Here is a 15,379-nt window from a genome sequence, read left to right as displayed (position 1 = left end):
CAACAATTATCCCTTTGTTAATGGCCTGAATAAAAGCAAAGTCATATTACAATACATAAATGCACGCAGTACATGAAACAAGGTATATGAGCTTGTAGCATAGATTGAAATTGCCAGGTCTGATGTTGTGGGTATAGGTGAGGGCTGCAAGGGGATCAGGGCTGGGGATTCAATATCCAATGATACGTGACCTACTGAAAGAACAGGTACATTGGTTTGAGGTGGTGGGGTGGGGGGGGAGGTGAGGGGGAAGTTTGCCTTGTTAGGAAGAAATGAAATCAAATCAATAGCAGGAAGTGAGTGTTTTTTTCTCCTCTGGGGCTTTGGAGGGTGAGGGTCAACCTTACAAAGGTTTATAAAATCACTAGGGGCATGGGTAGGGTGAATAGCCAAGGTGTTTTAACCCCAGGGTGGAGGAGTCCAAAACTAGAGGGCATAGGTTTAAGGTGAGTGAGGAAAATGTGAATGGAACGATCTGCCAGAGGAGGTGGAGGAGGGTACAATTACAACAGTTAAAAGGCATCTGGATGGGTACATGAATAGGAAGGGCTTACAGGGATATGGGCCAAATGCCAGCAAATGGGACTAGATCAGTTTAGGATATGTAGTTGGCATGGATGAGTTGGACTGAAGGGACTATTTCCATGCTGTTTAAGTCAATGACTAAGTGATATATAGTCAGAAGACAGAGAATCTTTGCAGATGGAGTTAAGGAACAACAAAAGGAAAATACCTTGATGGAAGTTGACTATATGCCTTTAAATCAGTAGTCAGGAAGTGGGCAGGAAAATAAATCAGGAGATAGAATCGACATGTAAAAAGGCACTATTACAATATTTGTGGGGAATTTCAATATGCAGATGAACCGGAAAAATCAGATTGGTGGCAGATCTCAAGAAAAGGAATTTGTGGAAGGTCTAAATTTTTTTGGAGCAGCTCATGGTAGAACCAACTAGGCAAGTAGGGAATTCTGGATTGGGTGATGTGTAACAAGGCAGAATTGATTAAGGAGTTTAAAGGAAAGGAACCCCCAGAGGGCAGTGACCATAGTATGATGAAATTGTGGGGGAGAAGCTTGAATCAGAGGCAACTCATTACAACTGAGTAAAGAAACACACGGGAGGTGCTGGCCAGAGCTGATTGGAGACCCTAGCAGGGAAGGTGGTGGACAGAAATGGCAGGCGTTTCTAGGGTAATTTAGGGAGCACAGAAGAAATTCATCCCAAGGAAGAAGAAATTTAGGGAAGGATGAGACAACTATGGCTGACAAGGAAAGTCAGGGACAGCATTAAAGCAAAAGAATAGGCACACAATGTGTTGAAGATTAATAGAAAGCCAGAAGATTGTGAAGCCTTTAGGAACTAGCAGAGGATAACTTAAAAAGCAATAAGGGGGAGAAGATTAAATTTGAAAGTAAGCTAGCTAGTAATATAAAATAAGATTGTAATAGTTTTTAAAATATATAAAAAGGTAAGATAGGCAGAAGTGGACATTGAACGAGAAATAAGGCTGGAGAAATAGCATTGGGAACAAACAAAGAACAGAGGAGCTGAATGGGTACTTTGCATCAGTTTTCACAATAAAAGATACCAGCAGCATACCAGAACTTCAATTCAGCCTGGGGGCAGGAGTGAGTGTAGTGGCCATCACGAAGGTGGTGGTTCAGGGGAAGCTGAAAAGGTCCAAAGGTGGATAAATCACCCAGACCAGATGGACTACACCCGAGAGTTCTGAAGGAGATAGTTGAAGAGGTTGTAGAGGTGGTGATTGGTGGTGATCTTTCAGAAAGTATTGGAGTCAGGGAGGGTCCCAGAGGACTGAAAAATGGCTAATGTGACACCGCTGATTAAAAAAGGCTGGAGGCAGAAGACAGGAAACGATAGGCCAATTAGCCTCAACTTGGTCGTTGGTAAGAATTTAAGGATCAATTATTAAGGATTAGATTGAAGAGTACTTGGAAGTATACATTCAAATGGGGTTGAGTCAGCACAGTTTCATCAAGGGGACGTCGTGCCTGACAACTCCCTGAGAATTCCTTGAGGACGTAACGAGCAGGTTAGACAAAGGCAAGCCATGGATATGATCCATTTGGAATTCAAGCAGCATTTTGACAAGGTCCCACACAATAAGAGCCCATCCATGTCATTAGGCGCAAGGTACAGTATGGATAGAGGATTAGCTGACTAGCGGAGGGCATTGAGTATGGAAAAACGTGTCTTTTTTGGGAAGGCAGTCACTGATTAGACGAGTTCTGCAGAGGTCCATGTTGGGACCATAACTATTCACATCATATGTCTGCATAAAAGAACTGAGGGAGTTGTTACTAAGTTTTCAGGGGACACAAGATAGGTGGAGTAATAGGTGGTGTCAAGGAAGCAGAGAGGCTGCAGAAGGACTTGAACAAGCTACAAGATTTGACAAGATGGAACACAATGTGGAAAAGTGTGAGGTTATGCATTTGCTAGGAAGAATTGAAATTTAGGCTATTTTCAAAATCAGAAAAAGCTTTGAAGATCAGAGACACAAAGAGACATGGGAACCCTAGTTCAGGATTCTCTTAACGTTACTATGCTGGCTCAGACGGCAGTTAGAAAGTCAAATGCAATGTTAGCATTCATTTCAAGTGGTCAGAAATACAAGAGCAGAGATAAAGTAGAATCATAGAATCACAGAATCCCTACAGTGCAGAAACTGGCCCTTCGGCCCAACAAGTCCACACCGACACTTAAAGCATCCCACCCAGCCCATTCCCCCATAACCCACCTAATTTACACATCCCTGAACACAATGGGCAATTTAGCACGGCCAAACCTCCTAGCCTGCACATCTTTGCATATTCAAAACCAGAAACTGACAGGCGGAGATTGATGGGTGAAGTCGCTCATTCGCAGAGCAGAATGATTGATCCTAACAGTCCTGGTTTCAAATAGCATAAACGGACAGGGACAGATTGGTAACCCACCTATTTACTGATAACTAAGCTCATATATTGACTTAACAAAAACTGATAATTACACAAACACGTTCACCAAGCATAGGCTGACAGGTACACATTAATAACTACACGAACATATTCACACCAAAGTCTTACGTATTTCTAAGAACGTCAAAGGCCCTGGTCAGACTGCATTTGGAATATTGAGAGTAGTTTTGGGTCCCATATTTAAGGGAGGATTGCTGTCATTGGAAGGGCTCCGGAGGAGGTTTACAACAACGATCCTGGTGATGAAGGGCTTGTCGTTATGAGGAGTGGTTGAGGACCCTGGATCAGTATTCAACAGGGTTTCGAAGAATGAGGGGGGAAATCTCATTAAAACTTACAGAATACCAACAGGTCTGGATAGAATGGACAAGGAGAAGGTGTTTCCACTACCTTAGAGTGAAGAGATGATTCTTTACAACTGAGATGAGGAGGAATTTCTCCAGCCAGGGTGTGGTTAATCTGCAGAGGTTGTGGAGGCCAAGTCATTGAGTGTATTTAAGCCAGAGACAGTTCTTGATTAGTAAGAAGATCAATGCTTATGGGAAGAAGGCAGGAGAACGGGGCTGAGAAACATATCAGCCATGATCGAATGGCCTAATTCTGCTCCTATATCTTAGTTTCATGTAGTCTAACATTCAACTCTGTTCACGTGGAATTTTTCTCCTTTTAGGCCTCAAGTTCTCATTCAACTATTTGATACCATCACATTCCTGTGAACTTACTACTCCATCGTATTTTATTCATGATACCTGCAATCCGGCCTGGTCAAAACTACACCAACTAGTGGAAAAAGGAAAAGAATAAATAAAACTATTGACTGTTCATGTAAAAAAAAATCACAGGATCAGAGTTCTGAATAATTTAATAGTACAACTGGTTGAAGAACGATAATATGAAAACAATAAAGTAATTAACTGTGTGTGAAATTTAAAATTTACTCACCAAATACTGCACACTGTACTCCAAAAGCATTAAGAATTGGTATCATGTGCCGACCTTTCGTGGTTGTACTTAAGAGTGAAGGATTTAAACAGTCACCACTAAAAAGGATCAGGGGATTAAGTGCTTTATACTGTTTTAATGCAGTAGCAAATCTGTTAAAAGATTATTTGTGAAATAAATAAAATTCAAGCAAAAATGAGGAAATATTTTAAAGTTACACATACATAAAGCTATGCACATCCAATTAGTAGGATGAAATATCTGCTTTCAATACATCAGTATTTTCAAACATTTAACGTTTGAAACAGTTCGACAATTATTTCTTGTCACAGCCACCTAAGTTTGTACAAACAGATAATTAATGTAATAAAATGCTAAAAGATGGTTTGAAGTAAACTTGTTTTCTGTCTGCTGAATTCAGATTTAGAACACAAGAAATACCAATAACAGTAAACCAAATGCCCCATTCAGCCTGATCCACCATTCAGTAGTGATCTCCTGTTTCAACTCCACTTTACCACCCATCTTCACATCCCTAGGTTTCCTGGAAGAATAAATATAAAAAGCTTAAAATATGTTCTATGACAGAGCATCCACAACAGAGTAGAGGATTCCAAAGTTTCACAATAGTCTAAATGCAGAAAATTCTAATCCCAGTGTTCATTTCTTTATCCAGAGACAGTGTACAATGTGTAACTCTAATAATTGTAACTATAAATGATGCAATATCACACCTGTTATTTCAAAATCCTCTGTCCAATACTTTACCAAAGACATCAAACATTAAATAAACTACTCATTTCAATAAAAAAAGTTCTTAAGGCAAATAATATTCAATCGTAGAAGGATCCAATATTCCTGCTGCAGTGTGCAGACACTGGAAGCGCATATATGAAAATCTGGGGCCTGTGTTCTGACCAATCTGAAGCTACATTGCCCTCTCCTAACCCTCAGAGCAAGGGGGCAGAAACTCAGATTTGGCACTAGAAGAACAACATAAAATGCCAATAAAAGATCTTGTTCAATATGCTTATCTAGAGCAAAAAAGAGTGACTTGTCATAGAATCACAGCATGATTCAGTAAAGGAAATTATTCAACCCTTTGCCAGCTGTTGGAGGAACTTTCCAATTAGTTACATTCCACTCTTTCTTCATAACTGTAAATTATTTATCTTCAAGAATTTATATAATTCCCTTTTGAATGTTAATTATGAATGTGCTTCCATCATTAACTCAAACGTACATCAGAAAATCACATCACCTCATCGGGTCAAATCTTTTGTTTCTTTTGGTTAAATGTCAGTCTCACCATGTTTCATTCAGTGTTTTTCTATCCGAATCCTAGCTGTCTTTCTTACCATATCATACCAAACAATCCTTATTTAGTTACAGCTAAAATGATAGTCGATTAGACAGGTGATGTAAAGTGAAACAAATGTCACAAAAGCGAGATTCTACTTACAACGAAGTGTCAGCTATGACACACACATGATCTAAGGAGGTTTTCACTTTACTTACCCTTCCACTGGGTCCATGGCCGGATTGGAAGGAAGTGCCCTCCAGTACAATCTGTTAGCCTCAAAGTCTTTGAAAGCATTTATAACAGACATGAAGGGTCCAGGCCCGAAAAGATGAGCCTTCCTACTCCCATGAAGCTGATTGGCCTGCTGTGTTCATCCAGCTCTACACCTTGTTATCTCAGATTCTTCAGCATCTGCAGTTCTTATTATCTCTGATACTAAGCTTCCTGACCAGATGCAGAATCACCCTCGCTGGCTTGAACTTCCACAGGGTTGACGGTCACAGACAGTATGGATGTGAAGGTTTAAGCTAGGGCCACATCGATGGCCTCAGTGGACTTATCCAACGTTTGATCCAGTTTAATGAGTATCTCGGACAAACCTGTTTATTGTTCCTTTGGCTTGCTGTACGTTTTAATTCAGTTATTAATGAACTACATTATGGAGTTCTCCTTCGCCTGGGAACAAGCAAGTGCCTAGGCTACAGCAGTCCAAATGCCGATGCCTGGGATATTATTTCTCTAATCATATGCAGAAATGTGTCAGTGACGCACTCACCAGAACATGCTTCCAAGTCTAATGACAGATGTCGGCATTGGAGCTGGTAGGAGAAGGCCATGCGAGTGCTTTGCCTGAGGGATTAGTATTTTCTTCATCAATTGGAGAAGCTTCAGGACAGAGGCTATGTGGGTGTCACCTCACTTCCAGAAAGCAAGAGAGAGAATGAGTTTCACAACAGGACTGAAAACTTGTGTATGGTAAGAATGCATTCGTAGTATTTCTAACAAGCAGCACTGAATCTTATTTGATTGCTGAGATATGGTGATAACAAGACCTCCATTAGTAATCAAGTTCCTCTCATTCCAACAAAAAGTTTCTCTCCTCGAAGGGAGTGACAGCAGATGTCCGCCAGTCACCCAATTTAGAAGTCTTTTCCCTCTCTGCCCTATTGTAGACTGTCGTCACCTGGAATGAGACAAATGCAGGGATTGTACAAGATCAAAGTGGGAGGTAGAGCTATTATTGATGGTGCAGGTGGAGGTGAGATGTCCCGAGTGAGAGAGAAACACAGAGAGCATGTGGGGGCAGGAGGTGAGTGTAAAGATATTGAGAAAGGATGCTGCACATGTTATGACTTAAAAGAAAGTGCCATTAATTGTGCCGCAGTGTTGTACAAATCGTCACGAAATGTATAAAATCACAATAAGGCTACCAAAATGACAAATATTACCGGCTTCTATTCAGCACAAGAGCGATTCACACCATGCTTCTTCAATAACAGACAAAAAGACTATTGCTTGTAGCATACGAATTTAACAAGACCAGTGAAAATAAATTTCTTCTCATTTATCCAATTTAATTCATACCCTTTCAAAATGCCAAAAACATATTCGATCACAACTGACAACTGGTTTAACATACACTATGGCTGCAAAAAAGAATACAGACAGGGTAAATAAAATTCTAAAAATCAAAAAGGCCAGACCACAAGGTGAAAAAGTTATTATTTTCACAGTTCCGTCGATTTTTATAACTGGGGTAAGCCATGAGCCTTGGTAAGAGGTCGGTGCAGTAACAGAGCGAGCAGTTGTATGGTACCTCAACATGTGCTTTACCCTTACACAGCACAGCAGGTCAGTACAGAAAGCCGTACATTGCCAGTCTGAGGTGACAGACGAGCTTCTATGTGACTGCTTAGAGTCAGAGGACTGCTCCATATTCAAAAACTCAGCAGCCAACCTAAATAAGTATGCCACTACCATCCAGGTCCGAGGTATTCAAGTCAGATGACCCTGATCAATACAGGAAATACAGTATGATCTTCGCAAAACTGTCACGGGTGACAAGAGACAATATCAGATTAAATTACAGTGTCCAAACTAACTACATATTGACAGTGGCAAGGCTTACACAATATTACAGGCTACAAAGTGAAATGAAGTAGAATCACTGGCAACAATGCATCCCTCCCTGATGAACTCAAAGCATTCTACACACGTTTTGAGCAGAAGGTGACCGAAATGATGTCACCTACCCTGAAGGCATCAGGTGCACCTGTACCCACATTCACTGCTGCAGACGTCAGATCAGCTTTCCTGAAGGTGAACCCACAGAAAGCCACTGGTCCAGGCAGAGACCCTGACCATGCACTTAGATCTTGTGTAGACCATCTGATAGGAGAATTTGCAGACATCTTCAATCTATCCTTTTCCACCTGCTTCAACAATAGCTCCATCATCCCGGTGTGAATGAAAAATCAGGCACCTGTGGCGTGGGGTCTTGATTTGATTTGATTTATTATTGTCATGTACTGAGATGCAATGACCTTCTTCCTGTGATGCTGAATTTTCCTCCAGACAGCAGATATCACGCTGACCCCAGGTGTCAACTTCATACCAGGCTGGCACAGTCTGGTCAGAGATAATGGGAACTGCAGATGCTGGAGAATTCAAGACAACAAAGTGTGAAGCTGGATGAACACAGCAGGCCAAGCAGCATCTCTGGAGCACAAAAGCTGATGTTTTGGGCCTAGGCCCTTCGTCAGAGAGGGGGATGGGGAGAGGGTTCTGAAATAAATAGGGAGAGAGGGGGAGGCAGGCCGAAGATGGATAGAGGAGAAGATAGGTGGAGAGGAGAGTAGGTGGGGAAGTGGGGAGTGGATAGGTCAGTCTGGGGAGCACGGACAGATCAAGGAGGCGGGATGAGGTTAGTAGGTCTGGTGTTGTGGTCTCCTCTGGCTCTGCTGAGAAAAGATGAGAACACTTTTGTTCCGCATCCAGTCAGCCATGCCCTCCAGCATCCTGTCAGCAAAGCTGGACCCAATTCTCCTCTTACCAGCTATCTCCTATGTTATTCTTCACACAGTGGAATGATGAAGGGCAATTCCTGGTTTGCATCAATTGGCCTGGTGCATAAGTAGGCTTTAAATGTGGTTGTAGTGATGGGAATGATGGAAGATCCACGCACTGGGATTTCCACTCCTGGTGAATGCAAGAAATCACAAACTGCGCCGTAGAATCAAAGTGCATACTGATGAGAAGAGCAGCGTAAAACTGTGCGAGAAGACTAGAGCTCATAGTGAAGTCCTCCATGGAACTCCATGAAACAAACACTTAGCCAAACTTAAGGTCTGGATTTTATAATCGCATTTATTTGGGTACAGGAATATAGGAGACTGGAAAGTGTACAAAGTTGCTGTTCTCCAGCACCATCTCAGTATATAAAAGACAGGATTAAAAACACAGCACAAATAAAAGAAACAGCCAGAAGAAAAGGAAACATCTAGATAACTCCCCATAACTTCCATGAGTCGTCGCCTTCAGGAAAACAAAGCCACATGTCGATCTCTCAGTCTGCAAACATTCAAGTCCCCTAAGACTGGCTTCTATTCAGCACAAAAGCAATTCACACCACATTTCTTCAATAACAGACAAAAAGACTATTGCTTGTAGCCGAATGCCAACACTGTCAGGTATGTGGGTCTAGCCATGGCCTGGAGCCACACCACCACTGTTGGAACTGTGGCACCATCTTACCTCCATTGACATTGTTGCTACTAAGAGTCCACACTGGGCCAATCTCACCAACGCAGCTGCTGCTGAAGCAGCTGGGTCCAAACTGGGCTCAAACCCAACACTGGCCCTGCCACATTGAAGCAACTGGTACCATTTCCTGCTTAGATTGCTGCTGCTGCCTCTGCCTAGAACTGCCATTTCAGCAAAAAAAAATCACTCCTGCCAACCCCTAAGAAGGAACTGCTCCTACCACTGCTGCTACTCTAGGAGACCATTACAGCCATCTACAACAAGGCTTAGTGCGAGATCCACTGTTCGTCATTTATATAAATGATTTAGAATATAGAAGGCATGGTTAGTAAGGTTGCAGCTGACACCAAAATTGGCAGTGTAGCAGACTGTGAAGAATGTTAGCTAAGAGTACAATGGAATCTCGATCAACTGGGCCAGTGGGTTAAGGAAAAGCAAATGGAGTTTAATTCAGTTAAAAACCAAAAGAACTGTAGATGCTGTAAATCAGAAACAAAATCAAAGTAGCTGGAAAAGCTCAACAGGTCTGGCAGCATCTGTGAAGAAGAAAACAGAGTTAATGTTTCAGCTCTGGTGACCCTTGCTCAGAACTCTAAAGAGTTTTAAAGAGAGGCTGGAACTTTTTTTCCCTTGAACATAGGGGGCTGAGTGTTAACCTTATAGAGGTTTATTAAATAATAAGGGATGCAGATAAGGTGAATTGCCAAGGCCATTTCCCCAGAGTAGGGAGGTCCAAAACTAGACGGCACGGGTTTAGGGCAAGAGGGCAAAAATTTAAAAGGGACCATCTCTTCACCCAGAGGGTGGTGAATATATGGAACAAACTGCCAGAGGAAGTAAAAGAGTAAGGATCAATTACAACAATTAAAAGATATTTGAATTGTATATGGATGTGAAAGGTGTAAAGGGATACGGGCCAAATGTTGGAACGTGAGACTAGTTCATTTTAGGAAACCAGGTCAGCATGGATGAGTTGGGCCGAAAGGCTCTTTCAGTGCTGTATACCTCTATGACTCTATTTACCTTCTTTACTAGTACAACCTTTCCAATGTAATAAAAACCCATTTTGCTCTGAGGTAACACAGTGTGGAGGTGTAAGAACACTGCAGGCTAAGTGGCATCAGAGGAACAGGAAAGCTGACGTTTTGTGTCAGGACTCTTCTTCAGAAATTTCTGAAGAAGGGTCCCGACCCGAAATGTCAACTTTCCTGTTCCTCTGATGCTGCCTGGCCTGCAGTGTTCCTCCAGCTTCACACTGTGTTATCTCTGACTCCAGAATCAGCAGTTCCTACTATCCCATTACTCTCAGGAAGTCTTTCTCCCACACTGTTTTAAAAGAAGTTAGCATGGCTACATAAATACTTGAAAAGTTGAAGCCCTTCAGATATCAAGAAAACTGATATTCCACACATTTCAAATTTCAGGTTTCACTTTTCCTATATAAACATTGTATAACTACTTTTCAGCATCTCCTCTTTACCAGATCTGCTTTGAATTCTACCTTCAATTTATGTGCTACTTCTTTTAGTTTAGCCTTATTCAAAGGTTTCAAGTAATCCAGTATATCTTCTGCTAGCAGAACACACTTGGTAACATTTGAAGCTATACTGAAAGTTCAGTGCATGCAATAAACCTCTCTACGACATATATGTTCAGCATCTTAAATTCAATAACTTTAAATCACTAACAAGCACCCTCACTTGTTTATCTTTGCCTCCTGGCTGTCTTTTTATATCACTGCACTGAATGCAACTGTGTCTGGTCATTACTTCCCCAAGTTAATATTTTTGTTCTATTTGCTCATGGCATTGTTGGCAAGGCCTCAACAGAAAGTCATCTTCTTCAATTTTTGTGCTGTGAAAGTTCTAAGTACACCATCTACTGTCAGACAGCAAATTTGTGGAATTTGATCAGTAACAGTAATCTATTTCAAAAGCAGGAGGTGGTCGCATTCCAATACATCTGCTGGCCTTCTAAGTAGCAGGGATCATGGATTTGAGTGGTGTTTTTATGTTCTATGCAAATTGCTGCAATACATCCTATAGATAGTACATACTGCAGCCCTGTTTACTGGAGAAATAATATTAGGAAACTCAGGAACCACAGAACTTATGAGTAATCATAGATAACAAAGTGCAGAGCTGGATGAACACAGCAAGCCAAGCAGCATCTCAGGAGCACAAAAACTGACGTTTCGGGCCTAGACCCTTCATCAGAAATGGGAGAAGGGGAGAGGGTGCTGAAATAAATAGGGAGAGAGGGGGAGGCGGATCAAAGATGGAGAGAGGAGAAGATAGGTGGCGAGGAGGCAACATCCCTCATAACCCGAACCTGCAATAACCACCAAAAGAGAATGCCCCTCGGCCTCACGTACCACCCCATCAACCTCCTGATCCAAGGCATCATCCTCAAGCACTTCCACCATCTGCTATCTGACGCCACCAAAGATATTTTCCCCTCCCCACCCGTGTCTGCTTTCCAGAAGGACCACTCTCTCCGTGGCTCCCTTGTCCACTCCACACTCCACTCCAACCCCACCACACCCAACATTTTCCCCTGCAACCGAACAAAGTGCTACACCTGCCCCCATACCTCCTCCCTCACCGCCATCCCAGGCCCCAAGAAGACTTTCCACATCAAGAAGATGTTCACCTGCACATCTGCCAATGTGGTATACTGCATCCGCTATTCGCCAATGGCCTCCTCTACATTGGGGAAACCAAGCAGAGGCTTGGAGACCGCTTTGCAGAACACCTATGCTCGGTTCGCAATAAACAACTGCACCTCCCAGTCACGAACCATTTCAACACCCCCTCCCATTCCACAGTCATGTCCACCTGGGCCTCCTGCAGTGCCACAACAATGCCACCCGAAGGTTGCAGGAACAGCAACTCATATTCCGCTTGGGAACCCTGCACCACAATGGTATCAATGCGGATTTCACAAGTTTCAAAATCCCCCCTCCCCCGTTGCATCCCAAAACCAGCCGAGCTCTTCCCCACCTCCCTAACCTATTCTTCCTCTCACCTATCCCCTCCTCCCACCTCAAGCCGCACCCCCATTTCCTTCCTACCAACCTCATCCCACCCCTTGACCTGTCCATCCTCTCTGGACTGACCTATCCACTCCCTACTTCTCCACCTACGCTCACCTCTACTGGCTCCATCCCCACCGCTTGACTTGTCTGTCTCCTCTCCACCTATCTTCTTCTCTTTCCATCTTCAATTCACCTCCCCCTCTCTCCCTATTTATTTCAGCACCCTTTCCCCCTCCCCCATTTCTGATGAAGGATCCAGGCCTGCAACATCAGCTTTTGTGCTCCTAAGATGCTGCTTGGCTGCTCTTTCATCCAGCTCTACACTTTGTTATCTCGGATTCTCCAGTACCTGCTGTTCCTATTATCTCTTATGAGAAATCATAGCATTAGATGTCAATGAGAAGCAGAGTACTAAATTTGTAGTAGGACAGAGACAAATGTCTGAATTAGCAATAAAACGCACTAGCAAAAGCAGCAGAACATCTGATAGTGTAAACAGGAACCCCATGCCATTGGTACATGCTAGGATTAGGAGGATGTTTCATACTTCAGAAGCAGCAGTGATCCTGATGTCAATATGGGTTTGTCATTGTCGCATCCAGGAAGTAGTGCCCTGGAGATGAATACCAAAGGAAACAGGGAGAGGGAGTTGCTAAAAATTAAAGTTAATGTGAAATTAAATTAAATTAAATTAACTTTAAGTAGTGGAAAGTGTTATCTGCAAACATGTTGAGGAAACAGATGACATCTGGAACCAATATAGAAGGGATTCTTAACTGCGAGGGAACGCCAGGAATATTGAAAGCTGTGCGCAGCTTCAACAGCAGTTGGGAAAATCTTAGTTTCAAATACATATTAAGGTCTCTAGAAATTTACTACTGTATACCATTTCAGGCAAGGTAACGTTGACCATAAGATAACACAGTGCGGGGCTGGAGATAGACAGATGGCCAGGCTGCATCGGAGGAGCAGGAAAGCTGACGTTTTGGGTCGGGATCCTTCTTAAGAAAATTTCTGAAGGGCCCGACCTGAAACGTCAATTTACCTGCTCCTCTCATGCTGCCTGGCCTGCCGTGTTCCTCCAGCTACACACCGTGTTACCTCTGACTCCAGCATCTGTAGTTCTCACTATCTCTCAATGTTGGCCATACCATCTCATTAAACATTTCCCCAGGTTCTTTTGCCATTGACGTTAAATCCGTGTACTCTGGTTACAAACATCGGTGTGTGACCAACGATTCGTAACTATTGTTGTCACTTGCCCAGTGAACTTTGCCCAGTTAAAATGATACTGAAGAATCAATATTATTTTAATATTGCTGAGTTTTTTTCTCATTCATTCAAGCATTTTAGATCTATGGCAAAATGGAGAATAGTGTGTTCCCCTTTCTTCGATCAATTCCCAACCATGCCTCTCACAGACAACTGCTCTTGGATATTAGGACAACATTGTTTTAATACACCATGCAATTGTGTAAAAAGAATGATTGTAACCTGGACGCGCCTCCCACAGGCTCCTCTGAACGCGGCTGGATCTCGTAAACATCATTAAAGTGAAGAATCGTGAGCAGCGGAGCCGCTCCTTCAGGCGATACCTCGACTGCACTCACAGTCGACGCCGCCATCTTTGATTTGAACAACCACGAGCACCAACCGCCAGCCGGACCGTCGCAATAGCAACGTCGAACCTATTCACGTGCCAGCCAGCAACCTCATTGTGATGTAGTAATCACAAAGCCAAGCCGTCGCGGTGGCAACATGGAACCTATCCGTATGTCAGAGAGGCTGCTTCTTGTGCTGCACGTGACTTTGGAAAAATGGCATCTTTTGTTGATGTGAGTTGTAAATGATGGTTCAGTTAACTATAAAATAAACCTTTCTTTCAACTTTTTTTGTTAATCGAACTAAATCTGATCAATGCGAAGAAACAAATTCAATGCCAGCAAGCACACTACAGGCTATGAAATGTAAATTAATGGAAACATATTAATTGATGTTTGAGCAAAACTACATTTGGAGTAAAAAATGTGCCTTAGTATTTCTTTTGTTACCGGTAAGTAGCGTAGTAATGCGTATTCAAATGTTTTGACAATGTCATATAGATTTCTTTATGGCCTGCTTTTACAAATAATTTATCCGTGGTCTTTCTGACATGTTTGAACAGGAGAGCATATAGCAGTTAGTCATGTGGTTACATCCTTGGTCCTTGGTTTATAAGCATATCCAGTTATTCAAGAAATACTAATATATTCATATACCAAGATAAAATTACATGCACTGAGGGAAAACATATATACGAGGGTTGTTGTAAAAATATTTATTTAAAAACTATAATTAAAACATTGAAAAGTTTGAGCCTAAGAATTGCTGTAACATATTTACAATCCATTCAGACCTTGTGATAGTGTACCTTTCCTGAGATTTAGACGTTGCATTTAGGGTGATCCTAACTGGTAGGTGCTTTGGAATCTTGTATATTGTCAGCAAATTGATCGTTGCCTTGATGTGCTTCCACACATCCATTATCCAATTTTCGTTTTGGATTTTTTTTGTGCGCGGTTATAGTATTGTACGGTCCTGAGTTAGCTATCCTTCAATGCTGATCTAGCTGATGTTGTGACTTTGTAAGCTTCACATTTTAGTTATTTCTGCCATCGTCATATTCCCTATGTAGAAATATGACTCTGACCTTCTGTCTTACACACAGATTAGTTAGTTCTGCACCTAATGTCAATCATGTACCATCTGCATTCTTTTTTTGAGAAATTGTCCCTGTATCGCTGTAAACCAGCACTGGTTACGATTTGGCAGGATAGTTCTAACTTGCGTTCTTGTTACAATCTCTGCTGGTGATGGTGAGCCCATTTCAAAAGGTGTAGTTGTTTTGGTACTAAGTTTTGTGAACATATAAGGACTGTCTTGGAAAATTTAGAAGATTTGGAATTTTTTGGTCATTTTTAAAATTATAAACAGTTTTAATCACGCGATTCATCGGAAACGAAGCCAACAGTTTACTTTCCACCATTATTTCTTCAATATGTTCAGATGCATCTCATTCGGTCCTGGCGACTTAGTCGCTGCTATTACCCTTTTGTCGATGGTTAGTCCACCGAATATCGACCATCTGCTCTTTCACTGACACACAGCTTCTTTTGCCTTAATAAAGGTCAAGGCAAAATGCCCATTCAATCCACCGCTATGTCCTCTGTCTCTGTGGCTTGATTTTTTTCTTGTTCCTTAAGTCTTCCCCTCAGTTAGCATCTTCCCTGCATTACTTTGTATTTCTGGAGGTTGTGAAACTATTCGGACATCTCTCCAGCACCAACCTCTCTCAACTTCAGTTTTAGCTATT

The 15,379-nt window shown here is 42.2% G+C and overlaps 1 protein-coding gene across 1 annotated transcript in view; it reads right to left on the bottom strand.

Annotated features, from left to right (window-relative positions):
• LOC125451506 (trifunctional nucleotide phosphoesterase protein YfkN-like) overlaps positions 1-13,652 on the bottom strand; it is a 55,037-nt gene extending 41,385 nt beyond the window's left edge. Inside the window, exons 1-2 of the mRNA XM_059648210.1 lie at positions 13,522-13,652; positions 3,926-4,077 (exon numbers count right to left, since the gene is read on the bottom strand). Of these exons, the coding sequence (XP_059504193.1) occupies positions 3,926-4,077; positions 13,522-13,652 (283 nt within the window). The remainder of the gene's footprint in view (positions 1-3,925; positions 4,078-13,521) is intronic.
• Between the last annotated feature and the right edge of the window lie 1,727 nt (positions 13,653-15,379).

The sequence above is a fragment of the Stegostoma tigrinum genome, chromosome 1 (assembly GCF_030684315.1).
Source record: "Stegostoma tigrinum isolate sSteTig4 chromosome 1, sSteTig4.hap1, whole genome shotgun sequence".
Lineage (NCBI taxonomy): Eukaryota > Metazoa > Chordata > Chondrichthyes > Orectolobiformes > Stegostomatidae > Stegostoma > Stegostoma tigrinum.
The sequence above is the reverse complement of the archived record's forward strand: the minus strand, read 5'-3'. Positions and strand labels throughout refer to the sequence as shown.